This window comes from Acanthochromis polyacanthus, chromosome 7, assembly GCF_021347895.1.
Source record: "Acanthochromis polyacanthus isolate Apoly-LR-REF ecotype Palm Island chromosome 7, KAUST_Apoly_ChrSc, whole genome shotgun sequence".
Lineage (NCBI taxonomy): Eukaryota > Metazoa > Chordata > Actinopteri > Pomacentridae > Acanthochromis > Acanthochromis polyacanthus.
In genome coordinates, this window is record NC_067119.1 from 6753070 (window position 1) to 6776986 (window position 23917).

General features: G+C 39.0%; 1 protein-coding gene across 1 annotated transcript in view; it reads right to left on the reverse strand.

Annotated features, from left to right (window-relative positions):
• The window catches only part of adamts3 (ADAM metallopeptidase with thrombospondin type 1 motif, 3), a 214131-nt gene that overhangs the window by 185487 nt on the left and 4727 nt on the right, over positions 1 to 23917 (reverse strand). Inside the window, exon 3 of the mRNA XM_022195042.2 lies at positions 12917 to 13347. Within this exon, the coding sequence (XP_022050734.1) occupies positions 12917 to 13347 (431 nt within the window). The remainder of the gene's footprint in view (positions 1 to 12916; positions 13348 to 23917) is intronic.

Here is a 23917-nt window from a genome sequence, read left to right on the forward strand (position 1 = left end):
TAACCCTGTCCTCTGCTTTCTCTTGTCTCAAACTAACTAACTTCATGTCCTCTTTCACTACATCCATAAGTCTTTGGTCTTCCTTTAAGCCTTAAACCATCCAAACCATCTCAGTCTGGACTCTGGCTTTAGTTCAAAACGTCAAAAAAATATCTTCCTCTTCTCTTTCTTCCACCACCATTACTGCATTCAGTCTCTTTAAATCTGTTGTTTTATGTGTGACAAACTAGAATTTTAACATTATCTCCTGTCATATAAGCGTTTAGCCTTGATTGATTGATTGTCTGTCCACTGAGAGGACACATCCAGGCAAGATGCGCTACCATTTGAAACCATTTAGAAAATATATACCCCATCAGAGAACATCTTAAATGTGTGACTGTGAGGGACATCTGGACATCAGCCCTCCCTGACAGAGGTTGGTTGGTTAAAGACATGCAAAAGTCCTCTTTAAAAGACCGTACCTGAGAGCACCACCTACCCAAGAGTCTTTCCGAAGAGTCCAACTTAAAGACTGACTAGGTGGCTCCACTCTGTTCACCAGTGTCAGCAGACCGACTCGACCATCCAACATCACAACACAAGTAACTTTCAAATCACTATAACTTGGTGCAACTTTCTCATTTCTTTCATTACCAAACTGAAATACCTGCAAGTTTCCAACTAGCAAACCATCAAATCAGTGGCTGCTTTCCTCTCAGAACATCACATTTATCCTAATATTTGCCCAAATATTGCATCGAAAAATCGTGTTCCTTCCTTTTCCTCCTCACTCATATTCAACACATTGTTTTGTGTTGTCATATGACGCTTTTCCATTAGAGCGTACTCAGCTCGACTGTACTTAGTTTGTGAGATTTTCCATTAGGATGGAGCACCTGGTACCAAGGACTATTGTAGTTCCAAGCGAGCTGAGTCGATCCAATGATGTGATGTCTGCAGAGTGCAGGCCGCTGACTGGACAGGGAGTGACAACACACGAGAGCAACTCCTTCACGAAAACCTTTGAGTGTTTTGTGACTTCAAGAAACTTTTACATTAGTTATCCCATTGGTGACAAGCTCACTTTAAACAAACAAGTACATTATAAAAGCAACGTCGTTGTCTCCTGTATGCAGGAGTAAGTAAGCTCGGTAGTTAGACATTAACGCTAACTCCATGTCCGGGCTGCCGTGCTATGACGACTCCACCCACGATGAGGTGGTACTCAATTCTAATGGAAAATGACCTAAACCGAGTCGAGTCGAGCCAAGTTGGTGCTCGTGGAAAAGCACCAATAGTTAGTCATTTCTATTGTGTTCTTAGCTCAATTCATGTCTTGAACCCATTCCGACTGTCCAGTTCCTTTTTATTCCTCTCCAATAATGAAATGCAGGGAAAACAATATTTTTTTGCCGAGTCAGTTTTTGATTAGTATTTTTAGCTATATGTCCGTTAGAACAGACACCACGACTTGATGGACGTGAAATGTCATTAAAGTTTAAGAAAAACAGGGCATGTTTTTAGCCTTCGGAAGTGGACGTCTGCATGAATTTGACACCCCTGCCCTAATTTCTACAAATCTGAGCTTTTACTAATAACTTCCAGCTTAAGTAATTCCTGAAATGCTTCACATGCTGCATTATTACATTAATCTGATTTTAGTATCAGTTCAATGTTGTAATAATTCTGCCTGAGTGTGCATTGGTGTCAACATTTTCCCTCCACAGGCCAGCGAGGCTCTTCCAGCTTCCCCCCCCACACTGCAGAGGAAGTATCTGCTGCCTCATAAGCGTTTAGCTGCTGCCCGCTCGCAGCAGTAAAGACTTCCAGACAGCAGCCTGGCTGTAATTAAGGAATAGTTAAACACACACCTAGCGAGGGCTCGGGCTACCACTTGAGATCAAAGAGCGCCGGCCCTCAGCGACAGGCTTTTTCATCAGGAGCCACCGCTTTGGAGGGCGTTTGATCTCCAGTTACGGCATCCTGCGAGCGTCGCATTTAGGCTGCAAAAGATATGATGATTCGGGACGAGAGCAACAAGTTGAAAGATTTCTACCCAAATATAACCATTTTTTAAAAAGACAGAGCAAGACAAACTGAATTATTCTTCAGTTTTCAGCCTCAATTATTACATTTTAGTGATTTTTCACAATTTAATATTCCAAAAACACCCTGATAGTAACAGTCTGACTCTAGAAATTGACTATAAGAAGCAAAACTGGAAAGAAAAAGTGGAAAAAAAAGCTGCTGATCACACGCCAACGCTATAAAATTGCAACACTACAGAGAGCTTGAGACGTATACATGAAGCTAAATGTGAAGAAACGGAAGCACTACAGCTCAGTAACACAGATTTCTACCACAAAAAAAAATTTTGTAACAAAATAGATCAGGCCAAATTGAATTCTTCTTCAATTTCAAGCCTCATTTATTACATTTTAGTGACTTTTCACAATTTAATGTTACAAAAACAGCCTAATAACAACAGTCTGACTCTAGGAATAGATTGTGAGGAGCAAAACTGAAAAGAGAAAGTGCACATGAGCTGCTGATCAGGCACCAAAATGAATAAAACTGAGACACTAAAGCTAAAATTGAAGAAACTGTAGCACTATACAGAGTTAATGGCATCCTTAAATACCAACTAATACAGATTTGTACCCCAAAAGTACTTCAATTTGTTCTCAATTTCAAGCTCCATTTATCACATTTTAGTGATTTTCTCAGTTTAATGTTCCAAAACATCCTAAATTTGTTTGTTTTTTTCCTGATGTGAAGAAACACTGATACTAACAGTTTGCAGTAAATGAGCAAAACTGAAAAGATGACGCACAAATGAGCAGCTGACCAGGCACCAAAACTAATAACACTGAACAGAGTTTGAGATGTGTACATAAGTCTACATGAAGTTAAATGTGAAGCACTACAGAGCAAATATAGAAATGATAAATACAAAATAATACAGATTTCTACCCTAAAATAACCCTTGTTTCCAATTCAGCTTAAATTTCAAGCCATATATTGGTGATATTTATAATTTAATCTTCTAAAAACATCCTAAAAACTGAATTTCCTTTCGGGGATGAATAAAGTAATTCTAATTCTAATATTAACAGTAACTGCAGTTCAGAGTAAAAAAAAAAACTGCGCTTCTAGTAACAGAAAATGACAAGAAAAATGGTCCAAATGCTGGAACACAGTAAATTAAGTTAAAGTAAGTCTTTTGTCTTCTGATTTTAGCAGCTCAGAAACTGATTCTTGTGGGAAAAAGTGAAGAAAAACATCCGCAACGGAGTCCATTAGGTAAAAACAAGAAGAATTTAATAATCGTAACAGTGTATTATTTATAGCTTCTTGTCAGATTTTGACCCTTTTCTTTAAAAAATGAAACAGAATAGGCAGGAATTGGTCCCTTAATTTACTTTTTAAAGAATATTTTTATCTTATTAGTACAATTTGGTGAGTTTGTTTGCTTTGTTTATAGTTTTTCACCAAAAATCTATAATTTTTCAAAAAAAGCAGATCATAAACACAGCTGGTGTCAACATGACTTATGATCAGATGTTGCCTTTAGTTTTCTTCAATGTATCTGTTATAAATTGCACATTATTAGATTTCTTGCCATAACAAGGTAAATTAAGGTAAGTTAAGTCTTTCATCTTCTGATTTTAGCAGCTCAGAAAATGATTCTTGTGGCAAAAAGCGAAGAAAAACATCAACAAATGACAAATATGAGTCCATTAGGTAACAAGGGAAGCATTTAAAAATAGTAATCGTGTGTTATTTATAGATTTGTCCGATTTTGGCCCTTTTTTAATAAATAATAAACCAAAATAAGCAGTGACAGTCTGTGTGATGTCGTGCAGCAGCAGTCTTCAGATTAGCCTTCAAGCTGACCTTTGATGGCTGCTGGCGTCTTCAAAATGACATCCTGCCACGACAGTATTTACAAAAAACAACTCTCACATCCTGTGTGGCCCCAAATCTCCTGCGAAGCTTCGACTGTAAACGCCTGAGAGAAGAAAGACTTGCAGAGACTAGATCTGCCCAAGTGATGAACTACTTCCTCCTGCTCCAATCAAAGGAAACGGTCAAATCCTGCAGCGCCGACAACCAGCGTGAAGGTCGCAGCGTCATTATCCTGGTTTGGGACATGTGCTTGACATTATTTATAGAGATTATATTTAGGATTTCACACAGAGATCTGCAGCTCAGACAGAAGGACGCTCGTTCTCTTAAGGCTTAGAGGTTTTGCAAGTTGGAATTAGCTTCGACACGTTTAAGAAAGTGGCCACAAGCACCCTAAGAATTGCTTTTTAAATTCAAACTTAAATTTAAATCAGTACACAATAGCTCTGATGTAGTGTTTGATCGAAAACTATTCTTACAAAAAAGAGGGAATCAAACCTTTATGCATTCTTCTGTACAGACAGAGATTCCAGCATCCTGAATGTTCGTCTTTTGCTTTGTGCAAATTGTTTGAAATGTCTCATTTTTCATCTCAGTATCACTCTGTGACTCATTGTTGGATACTTGTGACCCCAATCAGGAAGTAAACATGGATTCTGGTCATTTTTCCTCATTTAGATAAGATGGCTGGCAGCTTAGCCCCATTTTGACCTTGGTCTTCTCTACGGTACTGATTTTATTTACTTTTTTTCAGCTTCAACTGTATAAAACTCTTCAATAGTCTTGGAATTAAACATTTTTCCTCTGAGTGAAACCAACATTAGGCAGTGTTGCTCATATAAACTGAATAAAAGATGGAAGAAGCCACGGTAATGTCAGTCTTGTGGACTTTTGTTTTGAAGATTCCATATCAACATTTTGGCTGCCACCATCCCGTTTATTAAAACCTGGACCTGGCAAACAAAAGGTCTAACTCGGAGATCAAGGAGGCCATCATAGCAACATTTTCTACATAATCATCAACTGAAGTCAAAGTCAATTGCCTTTAAGTGCTGAAAAAAAAAATGCAAGCCTTATTCCCTTTAACAGCTTTGGACCAAATAAACTTTGCTGCATGGTGTCATCACTAGGTGGACACTTGTAATAAACAGAGGAAAAGACGCCAAAAACAAAACCAGCTGTCTGCCAAAAACACTTGAGAAGAAGAAACAGACAAAACTTTGGCCATTTAGGAGAGAAGAATGCAGAGAAGATAAATATGTGAGCTTGTATTGGACATGTTTTATCTTGAGATAAAGACAATGAGAGAAGAAACAGCCACATTCAAAAAAGTGTTCCTAAAATGGGCAACAAGCATCATTTTGGAGATTTGAAATCAAGATTTTGGCTCTGATATCTTGATTTTTTTTAATGTGGTAGGCAAAGAGTGCATCTGACTAAAAGTTCAAGAACATGCTCATAACAATATGGTAAAAATGTATCAGTAACCATGTTTACATAAATCTGTTGAGGGAATCTGAAGAACTGCCGAACTACTTTGGAGCAAATGGAGTGTATAGTGTCGTCAGAAGGTGGCGCTAAAGGCTGCATGACTGTAATAAATAGAGTAGAAGAAGCAAAACATAAAACTAGCTGTCCACCAACTGAGAAAAAACTAAAACAGCAAACAAAAACTTTGGACATCTGCCAAAGAAAAAAGGAGAGAAAAGTTCGGGAATAGTCGTGGATGTTGTACTTAGTCTTTCATGTTTTATGTTGTCTAGAGATGAAAACAATGAAAGAAGAAGAAACAGCGACACTGAACAATGTGTTTCTACCTCCCATGAAGACTCAAGAAAGTCCTAAAGTACCTTAACTGAGTTTAAAAATAGCTTTTGTGAAATTAGGGACTTTTTATTTTAAAATGTTGCAGTTTCCAATCACTTTTTCAATTGCAATACTTCAAAAAGTGCATAAAAACATGTGGAAACCAGATTAATCACAAGGTTCTACTTTAATTAAGCAAGTACTTTTACACAGTTGTTACTGCTCTGTGTCCAGGTGCTCCACATGTCTTTGAATTGAATTGCCAGACACTACAGCATACCCGGCTTTGTTGTCCATTTTCCTCAAAATATGGATACAATTTATAAACTCAACATCATGCTGTGTTAGAGGAGACTGTAAAGGAGCGATTGAGACCATAAACTTATTCGGAAAATGTCTACTGAGGTAATAAATCAAGTGAGAAGTTGGCTCATTTTCCTCAGACTTCTATACAATCTGAAGAGTCACCCCCTGCTGGTTGTTAGAAAGAATGCAGGTTTAAGTAGACGTGTTGCGACAAAGTGCAACTTAAAATACACACTTTGACTCTCTGAGTGGGATACAAACTCAACAGTGCATCTCCAGAGTTGACAGTTTAAAGCGACACAAAGTTTAAAACCTGATTATTGATAACTGAAGCTGTGGATGTTCTGCGTCTCCTGGCAGCTCTGAAGCTCAGCATGAATACATCTAAACGGTTTTATCTTCTTGAGACGCCAAACAAACAGCTGCATTAAAGGTTACATGAGGAGAATTTAAGTTTCAGTGTGACTTTCGGCTGGAAATGATTTCTGACTCAGCTCAGTGAGTTCATTCTCCATTACAATGCCCTTGATGAAAAATACAAAGACAGAATGAACGGCGTTCAAATCACTTACTGAACAAATTAGCATTTCTCAGAAGGAAATGAGTTCAACAGTTGATTAAAACTTAAAGATTACATGCGTCATGAGATAATTTTCGGTTTCCTTTGCCTCACCTAAGTTTACCCCCCCTTCTAGGCAAATTATTTCTCAGTACAAAATGTGATTTCAGTGCTTCACTTCACAGCTGTCTGCCGGACGTCAGCAGTTAAATGTCACAGAAGTATTTATTTTAAACTCATTTCTCTGTAAAACAACCAGAACTCAGTGGGACGCCCTAAAAGAGCAATAACACTGTCACAATCACTTTCACATCTCTGGAGAGAAAAAAGTATTTTTAATAGTTTTTGGAGAACAATGGAGCTGTGAAATACAAAGTAATTACTTACAGAGTAAATGTTAATGAAATCAATTCGCTGGTGCTTTTGGTCTTTTCATGGGATGATATAAATACAGAAAAGCTTTTCTTTTAAAGTTCCAATGAAATGCTCACAACTGTGGTGGTTATCGGCAGATAATTTGATGTTTAATTAGACCTTTTTAAAGTTTTTATCAAGTGAAAAGTAAAAACTTTATCGGGTCCAAAGATTCTTCTGTGTTCTCTTTCATTTAAACTAAATGAATTTGAGACTTTTGGACTGTTGGTTCGATAAAAAGAGCGATGTTAAGATGCGACCACTCTGCACACAGAGTTTTCTTATATTTTGTAGAATAAACAATTAACCATCTGAACTCCAAGCAGTTTCTAGGAACTTCTGTCACTCCTGTCACATTTTTACTCACTGTGGGCTCATTTTTCACTGTCCTGCACCTCTACAGACACAGTAAAACCATGACTAGATGTAGAAATAATGGATATAAATAATGGATGATGATGTTCCACCATGCTGATTGTATCTTCCAGAATTTTTCTGACAACTTGCTCCCCTGTTTACTAATTTTGAGCCATGCTGCATTTATTTTATTGACCGAGTATGGTTAATTTTGCTCAAAATATCTTTAATTTCACTTTTTCCTTAGAGTATGCACTGCCTGCAGTTCAGTCGAGTAACAGTTATACAGGGTGACACAAAAAACGGGACTACATTTTTCCAAGTGCTTACAGTGGTGGAAAATTTTTTTTTAAAATGCATTTTTTGTTGCTTTTACTACTTTCATTTTTTACTTTTGTGCTGTATCACACCCTAAATTCGAAAAAAAAAGTTCACTATAACCTCTAAAAACTGCTCTTCTCATCAGCTCCACAAAGATGTGTCACCATCCTGAATGTACCTTCCAACAACTTCTTCCTCCATTTACCATTCCTTGCTGCATTTATTTTACTTTAAGTCTCCCTAATTTGTTTCCACACTTGACACCTATGTGCTCTGTGTAAACACTGCCTGCAGTTCAACCAAATGCCCACTACATCTTTGACTGTCGGTTGCAGCCGAGCCACCAAGATTATTTTGCAGTTATTGCACAGGCAGTTATTTTGGAGGAATTTTTAAACAAGACTAAGACTCGAATAAAGTTATTTTGACGAAATATGACAATTTAAAGATAAGATTTGGTTCATTTTCCTGACAGAACTGCACCTCGCACGCGACTCATTCAAGACTGATTCATTAAAAAAGTTGAAAATCTAACAATTCTCCGTTAATATCGCAGGTTTTTCCAACAATAATCAGCCGTATGAACTCATCAGGAGGTTAACGGATTAAATGGGTTAATGGAGTAAGTAGCTTCCTAGAATAAAAAAATAAAAATAATTCCTTCTTACACTTGATGCTAAAGATGACTTTTAAAGCCAGAAAAAGACTTGTGCATCATTTAAGTCAGCTGAAAAGTGACATTTTATTATTTCTAGGATTAAACCATAAGAACTGGAGGTGACATAAATTCTACATTTGAGTGCCTACAGTGGAAAGTTTTTAAATGAACTTTAAAAGCTGCTTCCGTTGTGATCTAATACCAAGGTGTTATGCATTGATTGACGTCCACTTCTGCAAGAAAGTCCTTTAATACCCGTGTTTTAAAAGTCATTATTTCAAGATTGTACGCATTTATAAAAACCAGGAGGGTTTAAGGATGCATCAAAGGTGATTTCAACCCGTAAATAATGATAATAAAAATAACTTACTTGACTGAATTTTCAATTATTCTTTTTATTTTCTTGAGGTCGCTCCTAAAGATGGTTTGTAATCAGTAAGTTTAAACCCAGAAAGAGATTTGGGCATCATTAGTCAGCTCTATCATAATTAATTTATTAATTTCTCACTCAAGAGCAGTTTTCACACCTCCAGTCCCACAAAATACGACTTATTGTGGGGTGTGTGAAATGCTTTTGATCCAATTTTTTTGATTAATTTTAGATTGTGGCAGCAGAAAAGTGACATTTTATCATGTCAAGAATTCAACTTTCACAACTAGAGGTGATATAAATTCTACATTTCACTGCCTATGGAGTAAAGTTTATTGTATAAAAAAGCTGCTGTCACTGTAATCCAATACCAAGGTGTTATGTATTGATTGACGTCCAATTCTGCAATTTAAAAGCTATTATTTCAAGGTTGTACGCATTTATAAAAGCCAGGAGGGTTTAAAGGTGCATTAAAGGCGCTTTCAACCCGTCAATTAGGAATTCATGTCGCTCATGTGATGTTGCATAATGTTTGACTGGAGTTTCATGTGAAAAACAAAACTAAACATGTCAGCTTTCTTCCTGTGAATCAGCCGGTTATAATTTCCCCGGACTCTCCGCCCGTTTCTCACGAACTTCTCCTCCCACCACCGTAAACGTACGTCACTCTGACTCGCTTGCCTCATTGGATTTTTTTCCTTCTAATGCTGTCAAAGCCTCACACTCCCACGCTTCCCCCTACATGTGTCGGCTTGTTACGAGTCGTAATGTGCAAAGTGAAACCCCCGCCGAGCGCCTTTTGGTCATCCTCTGAGAATCACACATCTGAGAAATTGCAGATCAAGTCCTGCAGGCTTGCTGTCAGCCCGCCCATGTGTCGCTCTTTTAAGTGATCCCAGAGGGGCTGATTTGACAAACCTCTCGCTCACTTCACTTCTGATATGCAGCCTGTGCAATCACAAACTCAAATGGTCTTTTTCAGCTGAGATGTTAAAGTGAACGACACTCTGAGGTGGAATCACTCAGACGAAGACAACTGAAGCTGGAGTTGCTTTCTCTTTGAATTTATCTGTGGCTGCACTCAGTCAAACTAGTGCTCTGGGCTTAGTTCAGCATGCTAGCACGCTAAAATCACCTCATTATTGCAACACTAAACAATGTATAGTGCAGTTTAATTCAGAATCTCATTAGTGTGCAGGTCGTTGGTCAAAAATAATTATACGGTACAAATGCTTTGGCAGGAAATTAGACTCTGTAATTGAAATTCATCCTGCAGAGATTGTGCAAATGCAGCCCTGCCTCACCAAAATAACATGCAAATTAATTGCATTTTCAATTTGCTTGGAAAGAAACTTATTTCCCCCTCAACAGATAAGACTGTGACGCTGCAGAAAACACTTCCAGTCGGAAAAAGCCACAGAGCTCAAGTTAGGATTGTGAAGGCATAAATTCAAAAGACTTTCACCCAAGAAACTGGGGGTTTGCATCTCACTTGGGGCGATAATTCTCAGATTTAAATGATGTTTTCTCGTGCTGTTTGCTGAGTTTCAGGCACCAAAACATGGTAAGGTTTTGGGAAATAATACACTTTGGTTTCACTACATTTTTGGCTAAGTTTAGGCACAAAAAGTCCTCAATTTACCGGTTCACCAGGGGCACAAAGTTCCTTAAAGTTAAACTAAATCTTGAAGAACATAAATTTCCCTCAAAATGTAACAGAGAATGCAGTATAGTTGTGTAATTTCTAGGAGACACGGCTTAAATATGTCCATCAAATTTCACTCAAATCACAAATCCTCAACCTGCTTTTGAGGACAAACAACACCAGAAGAGGTGACTAATCAGCAGGACTCATCGTATGGAAGCCATGACTGTTTGTAGAAAACTTGCAGAGAATTCATCCAGTAAATGTGAAGATAATTCAGAGTATTTTATGAATCGGGCCAGGGCTTGAGCAGTGTAGAAGCATCAGTTTCAAACGCAGCACTCCATCCAAAAACTATTGAGGCTGACAAACTTTTGTTTTTGCCTCTCCTGGAGCTTCACAACTCGCTGGTCTAATAACATATTATTAAGCCACATTGCTGCATCATGAGCTTCATTCTTTTATTAAAGTTTATTTGAGTCTGAAACTCTTGATAAACGGGGAGCACGATCCAACGGCAGCGTTTCAATCAGTGCTCTAATAAAAGCCGCAATCCAAACCGATCCATCAGATTCGTCGGCACATTCTTGGTAAATTAAATCTACCTTAATGATCGAGGCGTAATATGACCCTTTTACTTTTTATTAATAGCTTTTTTTATGACTTTGCTTTCAGAAAAACAAACACAATGAACAGGTACGGTGCAGGAGCATCACATGGGTTTCTCCTCAGGGAATAAATTACGCTGAAGCAATGTTTGTGTGCAGCTCCGCAGACTGTACTTGTTAGTGGTAGAGTTGGTTCAGTCTCCTCTAAGGCACTGCTTGAATAATAAAGAGACAAAATGATGTCAAACTTATCCTTCAAATTCCCTGTCAGGGAATGAATGGCTGCAGTGCATCCGTGGTGTTGCTTTTTCTGGATGCAGGGGACACGTACCATCAATATTTAGAACATGTCAATTTGTCCACCACCAGTACAAACACAAAAAGAAACCAGAATACGGATTACGTTGAAAACGCTGTACAACACTGCATACTACAACTTCTTTCTCCTTTGTTTTTACTCTCAAAATATAAACTGTGCGCTCATACTACAGCTAAATTTATTGTGAAAAACATCATTAGATCCATTTTTACAAACATTTGTAAAGACCACATAAATCACGGAAGTCTTGACTTTCCAATGACTCCGATCAATGTGAATGTTCTAAGATGGAACTAGTGAAACACACGCATCATTGTCATAAAAACAATAACGCATTCTGGTTATTTCATGAAAAAATATGCATACAGCAATGCTAATATTTGGTTTAACGTCCCTTGGCCATTTTCACCTCAAATAGGCAAACATACCAAACCTACAGTCAGGCATGGTGGTGGCAGTATCATGCTCTAGGGTGGTTTTGCTTCCACTGACACTGGAGCTTAACAAATAGTAAATATTGAAGATAGATGACTACCTCTACCTTCTTCAGAAAAAACTTAACATCATCAGCCAGAAGGTTGGGCTTTAGACACAGTTGGGTGTTTCAACAAGACAGTGACCCCAAACAGACATCAAAAGCGGAAGAGAAAGAGCTAAATCAAGTTTTAGACTGGTCGCTCCAAAATTTCTGACTTAAACCCCATCAGAAACCTGTAGACTGCGCTGAAGAAACAAGTCTGTCAGAAAATCAAAACATAATTGGTTGAAATGTACCATTTTTGTCAAGAGAACAGCTAAAGACACATCCAGAAGCTTGTACATTTGCTACCAAAAGTGCAGAGTTGAATTGAAAATGGCCACACATTAGCATTGCTGTTTGTATATTTTTGACTTAGCAGATTTTGACATAATTTCAGATGATCTATAATAAAGCTGTGAAAGAACCAAAAATGTATTGTTTTTCTTTGGGACAAAGACAAATGGGTTCAAATAATCCCAATGAGTTCTAGGAGAAACTCAAGGCTTTGAGTTGATAAATATGATCCTTACAACTATATATTCCATTATATCTCAATTTGATGTCTTCTTTTACATGAACTGAGATATTTTCACTAGAAATTGATGCAGAAAAGGCACATGTTGGTGCAAAGAAAATCCCCCAGAATGCAGGAGGTTTGAGGGTTGATCGATGGAGTTCCGGTTTGGCTGACGGACTCCTACCCTAAATGCCGAGATGCTTCGCTGGCCTACTTTCAGAGATCTTGGCCCAGGTCATTCCCCAATTACCGCTGGAGTGTTTTATGAGGGGTGATAGTGAGGATAGGACTGCAGACTTTTGTGCAACACAAAAGGAACCCATGTTTTATGCTGGGAAGAGGTTAGGAGGAGAATCCGTGAGGTTTGTGGCTGCAATAGACGACCGCTCACCCGTGACAAACTCCTGTACAAAAACCCATTCCCTCGGCTCGCCTGAAGCATACCTCCAAGAACAATGTGCTGTAAAAATTCCCGGTGCTGACGTAAAGAAAGGCTAAACCCGGGAGTTACGGACATCTAAAATCCCCCTGGTGTCACTTGATAAGGTCATGGCACTTTTGGAGAGAAAAGACGGAGGTTCAGGGGGTGTGGGAGCAAGCAGCTTTATGGCAGACGAAGACTTACCAAACCGTCGCAGTTGTTAATGGCAACCGAGGCCCCGGGGACGTCCGTGATGTCACCAGTAAAGGTGCAGTCCGTCTTGAGCAGCTCGCGGCGCAGTATCCTCTCCGTTGCGTTGTCCCCGGGTTCTGCCTGGTCCACTGTGGAAACGTTGGCGGCACTGATGTTTCCAAGTACTTGGATCTCGTCGTGCCACTCCACCATCGCTCCGGGCGCCACCAGCCGGTTGTTCGGGCGCAGGCGGAGGTGGAACTCCTTCCCGAAGACGCTGATGTTGAAGAAAAGTCTCTGTTCGGAGTCACCAGAGGAAAACACCTCCCTCTTGACGCGCTGCTTGTGGGTGGCCGACAGCAGGTGTGACAGGTAGTGTCCGTGGGAGTCGGTGCTGAAGGGCGTCACCAGACCGTACTCCTTTAGCCGACTCCTCAGCTGGTCTGTAAGAAACACAATGACAAAGAAAAGGTGGAATTAAAGGCAGCAGAAGGTACAAAATCAACAAGAGGTTTTATAAAGAAAATACAAACACTTTATCTTTTCATCAGACCAAAGACTTACATCCACAACCACAGCATTATGACCACTGACAGGTGAAGTGAATAAAATCAATCATCTTGCTACAATGCAATGTTCAACTGGGAAACCTTGAGTCCTGACATTTCATGTGGATGTCTGATATGGATCAAACCCTAACCCGAAGTATTGCAACCCCCCACTGCAACAGCAGTTGCTACCCTCAGCAGGACAATGCACCCCAACACACCACATAAACTGCTCAGAAGTAGTGCAGGGAATCAGCAGAGCTAAAGTGTTCACCCGGGTTCCACACTGACAGGATCCAAGTCTTACTGAGCACCTGTTGGATGTGCCAGGATAAACCTGATCTAGGTAGGTCTCATCCTGTAACCCACATAATTCACGGCCACCATCCCGGTGCCAGAGGACATCCTGTGTCCATGCCCCACTATGTCAGAGGAGTTCTAGCAGCATAAAGGAGACCAATACAATATTAGGCACATGGTCATAATGTTCTGCCTGATCGGTGTACATCATGTGCACAGAACGGATGCATCAGAGATGTACAGGTGCTTTAGCAACCCTCTTTTCACTGGATCTAACTTCAGCTGCAAATACAGCTGAGATAGATGGTCGTCATCCCTAAGTCTGGTTCTGTTAGGATTTTATTTTAGTTCCTGGTGAGGAGGAGGTTTTTTTGGTTCCTTTCCGCTGTTGCCAAGCGGTTGCTCAATGGTAATCCAAAGTGAAACATTGGATTTGATTGAACTGGTGCTAAACAAATAAAATAGATTGATTTACAGCTGTGAAATCTTTCTGCTACCATTGGGGCACAGTTTTGTTTCATCTGCACATAAAACTAACTGAAACTAAAAATCACGTGGATGCAGAAGTGTGCAGTTATGTGCGTGTATATACTTTATTGTGCAACCTACAACAAACTGCTTCAAATTATCTGCCCCAGGTGGGATTTATAAAGCTGTTTTAATTGAATTAAAAATATCGTTATCACCAATTAATCAGACAGAAATATGGCTGGCTCTTTAGCGGTTAAATGCTCCCCTGTTGCCACCAGCGAGTTTCTAAATGAATTAGTTTCTTTGCTTGTGGACTTTGTCCATTAGCTCTTCAGCCATCTTTTGATGCTCACCTGCCCTGTAGTAAATTGTCTTGATTTAAATTTTTTAACACAACCTGCTTGCTGTGTCTGGACTTAATTTTTTTTCCCCAAACACAGGTAGCAGCACAAATTATATATGTAGTAAATAAGCAATAGCTCAATGTGGATTGTGCAGTTCTTGAGTAAAAACTGTTGATATTTAGCATATTTAAAAAGTTAGCATGGGTCAGATTTACTGTTACTTTCCCCTACACTTTGGAATAGAGTTGTGAGGGTTGTTTTCATTGTCATGTGATCAATCTAGATGTGTTTTTCGGTCCATAATGTGTCAGAAAATGGTGAATAATGTCCAGCATTCCCCAAAACCCAAGATGACGTCCTCAGCGGGCATGTCTTGTTTTGTCCACAACCCAAACATGTTGGTCAGAGGATGAAGGAAACAAGAAAATATTCATATTTAAGACACTGCAATCAGAGAATTTTTAATTTTTTCCCCACTAAATAAATTATGTAAACCAATTAATTCACTATTCAATTATTCAGTGTAGTTCTACTGTGGATTAGATTAGTTTGAGTCACACATTTACAGACTGGGACATGAACACACTCCATCTTTAAAGGAGGTTTAATTACTTTTTTAATGCTAATATGCCAATACACAGGCCTTAATTAAAGAAATGGGGAGAAAAACAGATGTGCATTGCAAATTAGCACATTCCTTTATTCATCAAGACGAATGGTAATGTCTTTTCTCAGTCATCTGGTCCTGTTAGATTTATTAACAGCACTTAGAGCACAAGAAAAAGCTCATGTTCCTTCCTTTGCCACCGGCCGTTTCCTCCTTCAACACATAAATTAACCCCATCAAACCCCCTATGAACATCCTATGCAGGCCGGTCATCGATACCACGTTAACATGGCGGTTCATTTGGCCTCAGCTCCTCGGTCATTGGATAATTTGCAGTCAACCTAATTGTCCAAGGAAATCTGTGGGCCGTGAGTTTAAGGAAAATTCCGCCCAGGCTCCGGTTTGCTTTTCCAACACCAGCGCAACGGCAGCTACATTCGAAGATTTCTGGTTGGAAAAAAAAATGCTCAGTGAATTCTGAAACCTTGCAATTATCTTGTAAGTTTTGAGCAGACGACACTCAAACAGGTGTCAATGGTGAAACTGAAATTACATGTCAGAGGAAATGACACGCTGCACAAATCACAGAGTACGATGCAAGAAAAACATACATCTGACAGGCTTTTTGAAGGAAAATGTGCTGCTGATGATTTAATGGATAAATGAAATGTTGGACTTCCAGGGATGTGAGCAACTCGATAGCGCCGGCTTTGATAGATTAACGCAACCGGCTGCTACAAACCAAAAGCAAACTGCCGCCACGGGTCTGCTTCTGCAAAGCAAAAACGCATCAAAGGGCTTTTTATAAGTGCAAATACCTCCTTGTTGCATCATGTTAACTTCACTCTTCCTGTGAATGACTCCCAGTGAGATTCTGATACCTGGAGGCTGGTTCAACAGGTGTGATTTAAGACTCGTTTCCAAGCAGTTTCAATTGGTGTGACAAAACTTAAAGGGATGAAGAAGCTATGGTGTATCTGAAGTGCAAGATTTCACTGTTTAATCCTCATGAGGCCCCAAATCCAATCTCAAGAATTATCTATCATGATGTCTGGACATTTCACTGCTTTACTTTGACCTACAGCATACATGCGTTTTGATTTAAAGCGCCTCAAAGCTTGGATTCAACTTATATCTCTAAATTTTTTTTTACAAAATAAGCAACTTTCATAGTCAGAGCTTAGAAATCAATCATACTTATCGTGCTAAATCCTGCTCTTAATGCCGTTTATGGTTATTACACATCCAAGGAATGGCGGAGTAATGCGACGATAGGCATACGTTTGTCTGTCCGCAGGCTGCTCTGTCGTTGAATTATTTTCGACGGATGAAATGTTGAAAAAAAATCATGGCAGCACAGAATGTGGATATTTAATACAAAATGAACTTGCGCTGAGAACAGGCGTGTGTTATGCATGTGTATGTTATGTACGGACACTGAATCACGTGACCTAAATATGTAGCGGGCGGCGGGAATTGATGGGACTCAGAAACACCCCTAGCCTAGCCACACTAGATCCATGCTCTGAAGATGCAAGGGTCTCGGCATGCTCGACAGGGAGGGAGGCGGGCTAAAAGGTTGTCTATCAAATCACTCTGCAGCAATTGGGTAGGTATACAACCAATCAGCGCAATGAATAGGCTCCTAGAGCGCCAGAAATCAGAGGATGGGGTAGTTCGGTGAAGCCTTATTTATACAGTCAATGGCTGAAGCTCAAGTATATTACAGACATGTTAACAGAAAGATTATTCAGAGTCGGTGCTAATGGAGCTCAACGACTGTTGTCGTTTTTGTTGTCGACCCTGGCAGAGAATTAAATTCTTTGCCGTGGGTTGTCTAGCGCGGCTAGGCGAGTTGTTTCTGGTCGTTTCTGTCAGAATCGTTGCGCCTCTGTCGTCACTTAGTTACGCCCGCCTTCTGACTCTACACTTCATGATGATTCGTGCGGCCAGTTTTAGGAGCATCCAACCTCGAGCCTTATGGAGGGTAAATAGACCCACCCTGGCAGAGAATTAAATTCGTTGCCATGGGTTGTCTAGCGTGGCTAGGCTAAAACACCCCCACAATTTAATCAACTGTTCCTTGTATCATTTCCAACAGATCAGTCCTGATAAGTCCACAACGGTCAATTTTTTAGTAGGATCACAATCATGTGATTGTCGGCAGTAGTTACAGTGATGCCATGCCGGTATCTAGCAACGATACAGAAATCTTTAACAAATTTTTGGATCCAGACTGTAAGCTGCATCACTGCCAAAATCTAATCACTTTGTCCTTGTATCATTTCTGATCTTCCCTGAAAATTTTATCCAAATCCGTTTGTCTGTTTTTGAGTAATGTTGCAAACAGACAGACAGACAAACCAACGCCAGTTCTCACATAACTCTGCAGAGGCTCCGCCCCCTTTGCAGAGTAATAATGTGTGGAGGAACATTTTGGTCTTCATAGTTCTACCAAAAAAGTCTGCTAACTTATACAGTTGATTACGACATGTGTAGTGGATATTTTGTACAGTAGCCAAAAAAAACATCTCAGCTTAAATAAAATGCTCACAAATTGTTTCCACGGCAATATCCAGCTTATTATTTTAAAAATGCGCTTCAGTAGATACACGTCTTGACTCAACTATCAACTCCTAAAACGACACACACAAACGATCGACAAAATAACTGTCTTCACGTTTTGATTCAAATATCAAACATCATGATTGTTTCTTTGAACAGATACATAGAAAATGATTCAATGAGTTTATGTAGGACTTGAAGTGACAAGCTGATACAAACATTAGGATTTCATGTCTTTTCTGAGGACCACTAACCCAAAACCACACCCAAGACTGGCCTTTATAGTCAGGCTATTGACTGATTTGATATGTTTAATGTATTGATTGCTTCATTGTTTTACATATTTTAGCCTACTTAATGTACAGTTTATCACTTCATATTCTTTTTATATCTCTATTATAATCATAGATATTTTAATTTAGCGTTTCCTCATATCGTGTGTTACATAGAATAGTGTTTCCTCAGTTCCTCAGCCACTGTGTTTTAGTCCTTTACTGATAATTGACTGTGGGGCTGGAGGCTGTTTGCACTTCTTTATTGCATTTTTCATTTTTGTAAAGCGCGTTGTGTTGCATTTTTGCCTGATGAAACTTCAGACCAGTCGGTGCAGGTGAAATGACATTAATCTGAGTAGCAGAGTCTGACATTTGTAAGAATTTTACCTTGAGGCACCTTTAAGACTCGAGTTTACAGCATCGAGGAGGAGATATGCTGTCGTGGGAAAACGTATGATTTGTCGAAATGGAATACAAATATAGAGGCACAGATAGGAGAAAAGAACGAAGGAGAAGATAAAGATGATTTTCCAATCAGTCCTGTTGGCTGTGTACACAAAACTGCGGAGCTGGAAACCTCAGAAAGGTCACATTTAACTGAAACATTTCTGTAAAAAGTGGCAGAACTCGACACAATATAGAGAAAAATGGAGTACAAACTGATTCATTCTGTTAAAGTGAGAAAGCTGCAGAAGTTTACGTAGAAGGCTTTCAATTTCAAGACTTTGATTGGCTGAAAAAAATAGAAGTAATAGCATCTGAACCCAGCAACACTAAAGATACATTAAATAGATTTTAGGGCAAGAGTCACAGAGTTCTTTGGTACAAGGCAGATCTCGGGTTATATCAGGTTGAGGTCCTGCAGATTTACACCTGATTCTACGCCAGTTTGAGAGCCATTAACCATTACAGTATTATAATAGATTGCTCATTTTAGATCAGCTCCTGTTTGCATTGAGCAGCTGCAGGAAAACTTTGATGGTGGCAATGTTTTTGACTGGAGATTGACCGATATGGATGTTTTAGAGCTCATTTATTACATTTGTACTCAAGAGAGACTGACAATTGATATCTGAAGCTCATATACACTAAAGTTTGATGTTTTAGCAGCACGTGATAGCACAAAACCTGTCATTGATAACTAGGTTTCTTCATTACTAAGGGTGATTAGAAGTGAATATGTAAAATAGAAATGGGAGTGATTAAATTAGGAAGCTCTTGACTGAGATTTATCACTTTATCTGCAGCATCAAAGATAACCATGACCTGGATGAATGAGAACCTACACAGACATTTTATCTGCAGCAGTTTTTCCTCTAATTTCATAATATTTCACTGTTTTATCACTTTCATTGCCCATTAAGGCTAATATCTTTTAAGGCTTTATTAATTGCTGTTTTCCAGATTCTCTTTGTTTTTTAGGCAGTTATCCAGACTTAGCCGTTAGCCGTTAGCATTCGCCACGGTGAGAGGAGCCAATTTCCTGGTTTGTGTTTCTTTTTTTTGCAGTCTTTGCTTTATTCTTTATTTCTGAGACCACAGAGACAACAGACAGAGAGAAGAGGCTGCATCAGACCTGCAGTAGAACATTTAATTTATCAATAATGTGTCACTAATTTACAGATATGAATATCGGCCATTATAATCGATCTATCCCTATTGTTGACTTTAGCATGGTGCTACATCTTCGAGATACATGTACACTAACATTCAAAAGTTTGGGGTCACTTAGAAATGTCCTTATTTTTGAAAGAAAAGCAGTTTTTGTTCAATGAATAATATCAATAAATGAATCAGAAATCCAGTCTAGACATTGGTAATGTGGTAAATGACTATTGTAGCTAGAATGTTTAATAGAATATCTCCATGGGGTACAGAGGAACATTTCCAGCAACCATCACTCCTGTGTTCTAATGCTACATCGTGTTAGCTAATGGTGTTGAAAGGCTCATTGATGATTAGAAAACCCTTGTGCAGTTATGTTAGCACATGGATAAAAGAGTGAGTTTTCATGGATAACGTGAAATTGCCGAGATGACATCAAATTTTTCAACAATACTGTAAGTAAACTATAAGCTCACGAATTTAGATTTGAATTTAGGTTTTCCAAAAGAATCTGGTGTGATTTTCTGTCCCAGATCTGCATTTTTCTGCTCTTCCTCTCTTCTGTCTTTGGTATTTTTAGCTACATTTGACCTCCTGTCCTCCCCCAAAGGGTGGATTTTGCAGAACAAGTCTGCAGACAAAGATTAAAAGTGAAAGTGGCATCGAGTCCGGCCCCTCGCTCTGCTTCCTGCTACTGTGGAGAGTAGAATCGAACAAACTGGTCTCTCCGTGATGGATTTTTCCATTTGTACGATTTGCTGAATGTTGGTTTAAGATGGCAGTTTTCCAGAGACACACTCCGAGGGTCTGACATCAAATCCTGGAGTTTTATTACAGAGTTGTTGTTTTTTTAAAAATTGCTTCAACAGTTTCTGTTATCAAACCAACACAAACAGCTGTTTGTGGAGACAAAAAAAATATCCAAGGAATGGAAAGTGCATCGCCAGGAGTTCTTCAGGAGGATTTAAAGATGAAGCCTGAGATTTTGGAGAAAAATTATTCATATGTAGTTGAACAGAACAGAAAAGTGTTGCATTGATCAATCTTTCTTTTCCATTTAGCAGGCCACTTTTGGAAAGTAATTAAGTACATTTACTCTAGTATTGTAGAAAATTGGGTATTTTCTGCTACTTTTCACACATTTAAGAGGGGACTATTGTATTTTCTTCACCACAGAATTTATCTCACGAGATTTTTCAACATACTTTCAAAATACAACGCATTATTAGAAGTTAGACTAGCTATTCAACACCTTTTTGGTTTCTTACAAAAATCTGTGTGTATTCAAGTGCACGTTTGAGGAGTTATTTCAGCTTCACTGAATACTGATTTTTATTCCTCTAAACTTCTCACACGGTTTCATTTCTGTAAATATTCAAATGATTCAATATCTCAGCACTAAACAAAGATTAGAGGAATACTGAAAACAGGTTTAGGGGTCAGAATTTTGTTTTCATTAATCTGATTTATCTTCTGTCCCTGTATATAAACATGGATACAAAATATACATCAGCTACAACACTAACCTGCCACTGATAATATAATAAAGACATGTATAATAATACATCAGTCAGAGATCAAAACACTATTTTTAATCTAATACAACAAATTCCATCCATTGCCATCGTCTTAACACCAAATGAGGGAATACAGTGTTTATCTAGCAGCAGAGTTCAAAAATCTTTTTTTTTTAAATGTACACTTGCACATGTTAGAGACCTGATACTGAACACTGATGGGCTGTTTCATCACCTAAAAGTCTAAGTTTGTAACCCTGAAGACACAAAAACTTCAACTTAGCAGCCACCTGAACCACCAGAGAACCAGTCTTTGTTCTAAACTATACCGCACTGCAATCAAAAAAACCTCAAACAAACTTCTTCCTACACTTTCTGGTTGTTTCTTTTAGAGATTGAAGGTCTTGTGGTCCACTTTTCACAGCTTTTGTTTTTAGCTTATGCTCTGTTTTGTTAGTTTTGATAGGAGGTTCTCTGGTTCTTACAGTTGGCCCAAACTCACGCCATCCTTTTGTTCTTTCTGGCCTCCACACTCCCATCATATCAGCTCAAATTTGGCCTTATTTGAAAGTAAAACCATGGCATTTAATCGGTTAGATCTCAGGTGTTGGATCCCTCAAGCTCATCTCTGATCACTGGGTTGAGCCGAATGTTTTGTTTTTTTGCTTTTGTGCTGCTGTAACAAAGTGTCATCCAACTATACCTAAAGTGTTTACAGTCGCTCCAAATGGCCTCACTGAAAAGCAGAGCTGCCAGCAGAGGAGAGCTGCCATAACAAAGAGGGATGAAATGCAGTGAAGTGCACAAAGAGGGGATAATGCACACTTCTGGACCGTCTCTCATCAAAAACGTTCACAATGTTGCACTCAAGCTGCACAAATAGAATGGAAGCAGTTGAAAAGCTGCATCATTCACACTGACGACAATCACTGCATGAAGGAGGCCTGATTGCCAGAAAGCTGGATATTACCTGACCATCCCACAACTACTTCAGCTGAAGCACACCGACACACCAAGCTGCTCTCAAGGATCTATGACGGACCGATGCATCATCTCCAGCCAGATGATGGTTGTCCTTGTATAAAATGAAGATGATTGCTGGATGGTTTTCAAAGGCAGTTCAATGAAACCATCAGCACGAGGTGTGAATCACCCCTTTTGTTTGTGTCATTTCTAGGAAAATGACAAAAAATTGCCACTTCACCAACAAATTTAGCTGGTTTTGCTTTGTTTGGCACACAGCAGACCACAACATTGATTTAGTGTGAAATACAGGATAAAAGGGGAAACGTCAACCGTCAGCATTTAGAACACGTCTGAAAGAAACCAACGGTCCAACAACCGCTACAACTCATTTGTGTTTTCCTTTATCTTAATAAACCAATCTATTTCTTCCACTCCTGCACACCGTCTTACTTCAAAAGATACATTTCTTAGGGATGTTTCAGTGCACCCAACTGAAACTGATGCTGAAAATGAACAAAATGTTCCACAAAAATCACCAGAATTAAAGAAATTAAGCTGATCGAGGACACCTAGACTCCTGTTTAACGTTTCCCCTCAATTTTAAACAAAATCTACACCCAGTGGCTTCACAACAGTATTTTAGTTTATCTCAACCCTGTCTTTCTTTCCTCAGATGAACACCAAACCTTTTAAACGGCACAATCTCGTCCTCATTTGCTCATCTCAACCTGACGGATGCAGCCCGACCATAAAGAAATATGTGAAGCTTCTTGTTCCCCTCTGTTTATAGGTTAACACATGTTCCCAAAGAGCGATAAGAACTGAACCTGCTGCTCATCAAATTTAAATACAGTTGTGAATGAGTTCCGCGGGCAGCTACATACAGTGACAGAAATTAAGAAATGACAGATTGGATTATTTCAGAAACCTGAAATGATATCAATATTTTTGCTGCTTATTTTTGCCAATTTCCAACGCAGATGTGTGCACTTGATTTTTCCACCTAATTCCAGAGAACACTGTGATTCTCTGCATTGAATCAACATATTATTGGGCCTCCTCTTATCATGAGAGCTCACTTGGCAGATGTAGACGTAAAACAAGAAGATTTTCAAATGTGCAAAAGATGAGAACTTCTTCAACTTGCATGTCATGTTATGTAATATGTAACATTTTCAACCAAAGCTGCAAACTTTTAGCATGACAGCAGTTTAGGTTGATGCACTATTCCATTCTGATGCCTTCATTGGCTGATACCAATGATGATGTCGACACCGTGCTTCCAGTCGCTAAAACTGAAGTTGCCAAAGCAGAAAATCTATGACTTAAGTCTGAGCTGGTCAAGAGATTAGGTGATATGAGGTCAAGATAAACTGCCAACCAAAACATACCAATAAAAAGCTTGCAACATGAAACTTTTGTCTCCTCCTTGTGGCAGTGAGAGTAATTACACAAACACTTATGCCTCATTGTTGATCGCTCTCTTGTCTAGACTGTATTCCTTCCTCTGAACACCAAGTTTCTCATAATCTGGAGCTAATCTGGAGACTTTTCTAAGTTTTTCCACCAAACTCCTGGTTGCTACAGTTGCTCCTCTTTCACTCTGGCAAATCAGTCATTGCTGTCTGATTCAAAACACATTGCAATCGGTACACCAGCATGGAAATGTCATCACAGAAAGCTTATTTAAAACTCTTGTATCCTGTGAAATCCAAAGAGATTTGGGTTTAAGGCACTGCACTTCAACTTTAATCATAATCTCTTTTAGATTAAGTTTACTTGAGCAGATAATTCACTTTAAAGCCTTTATGAGCC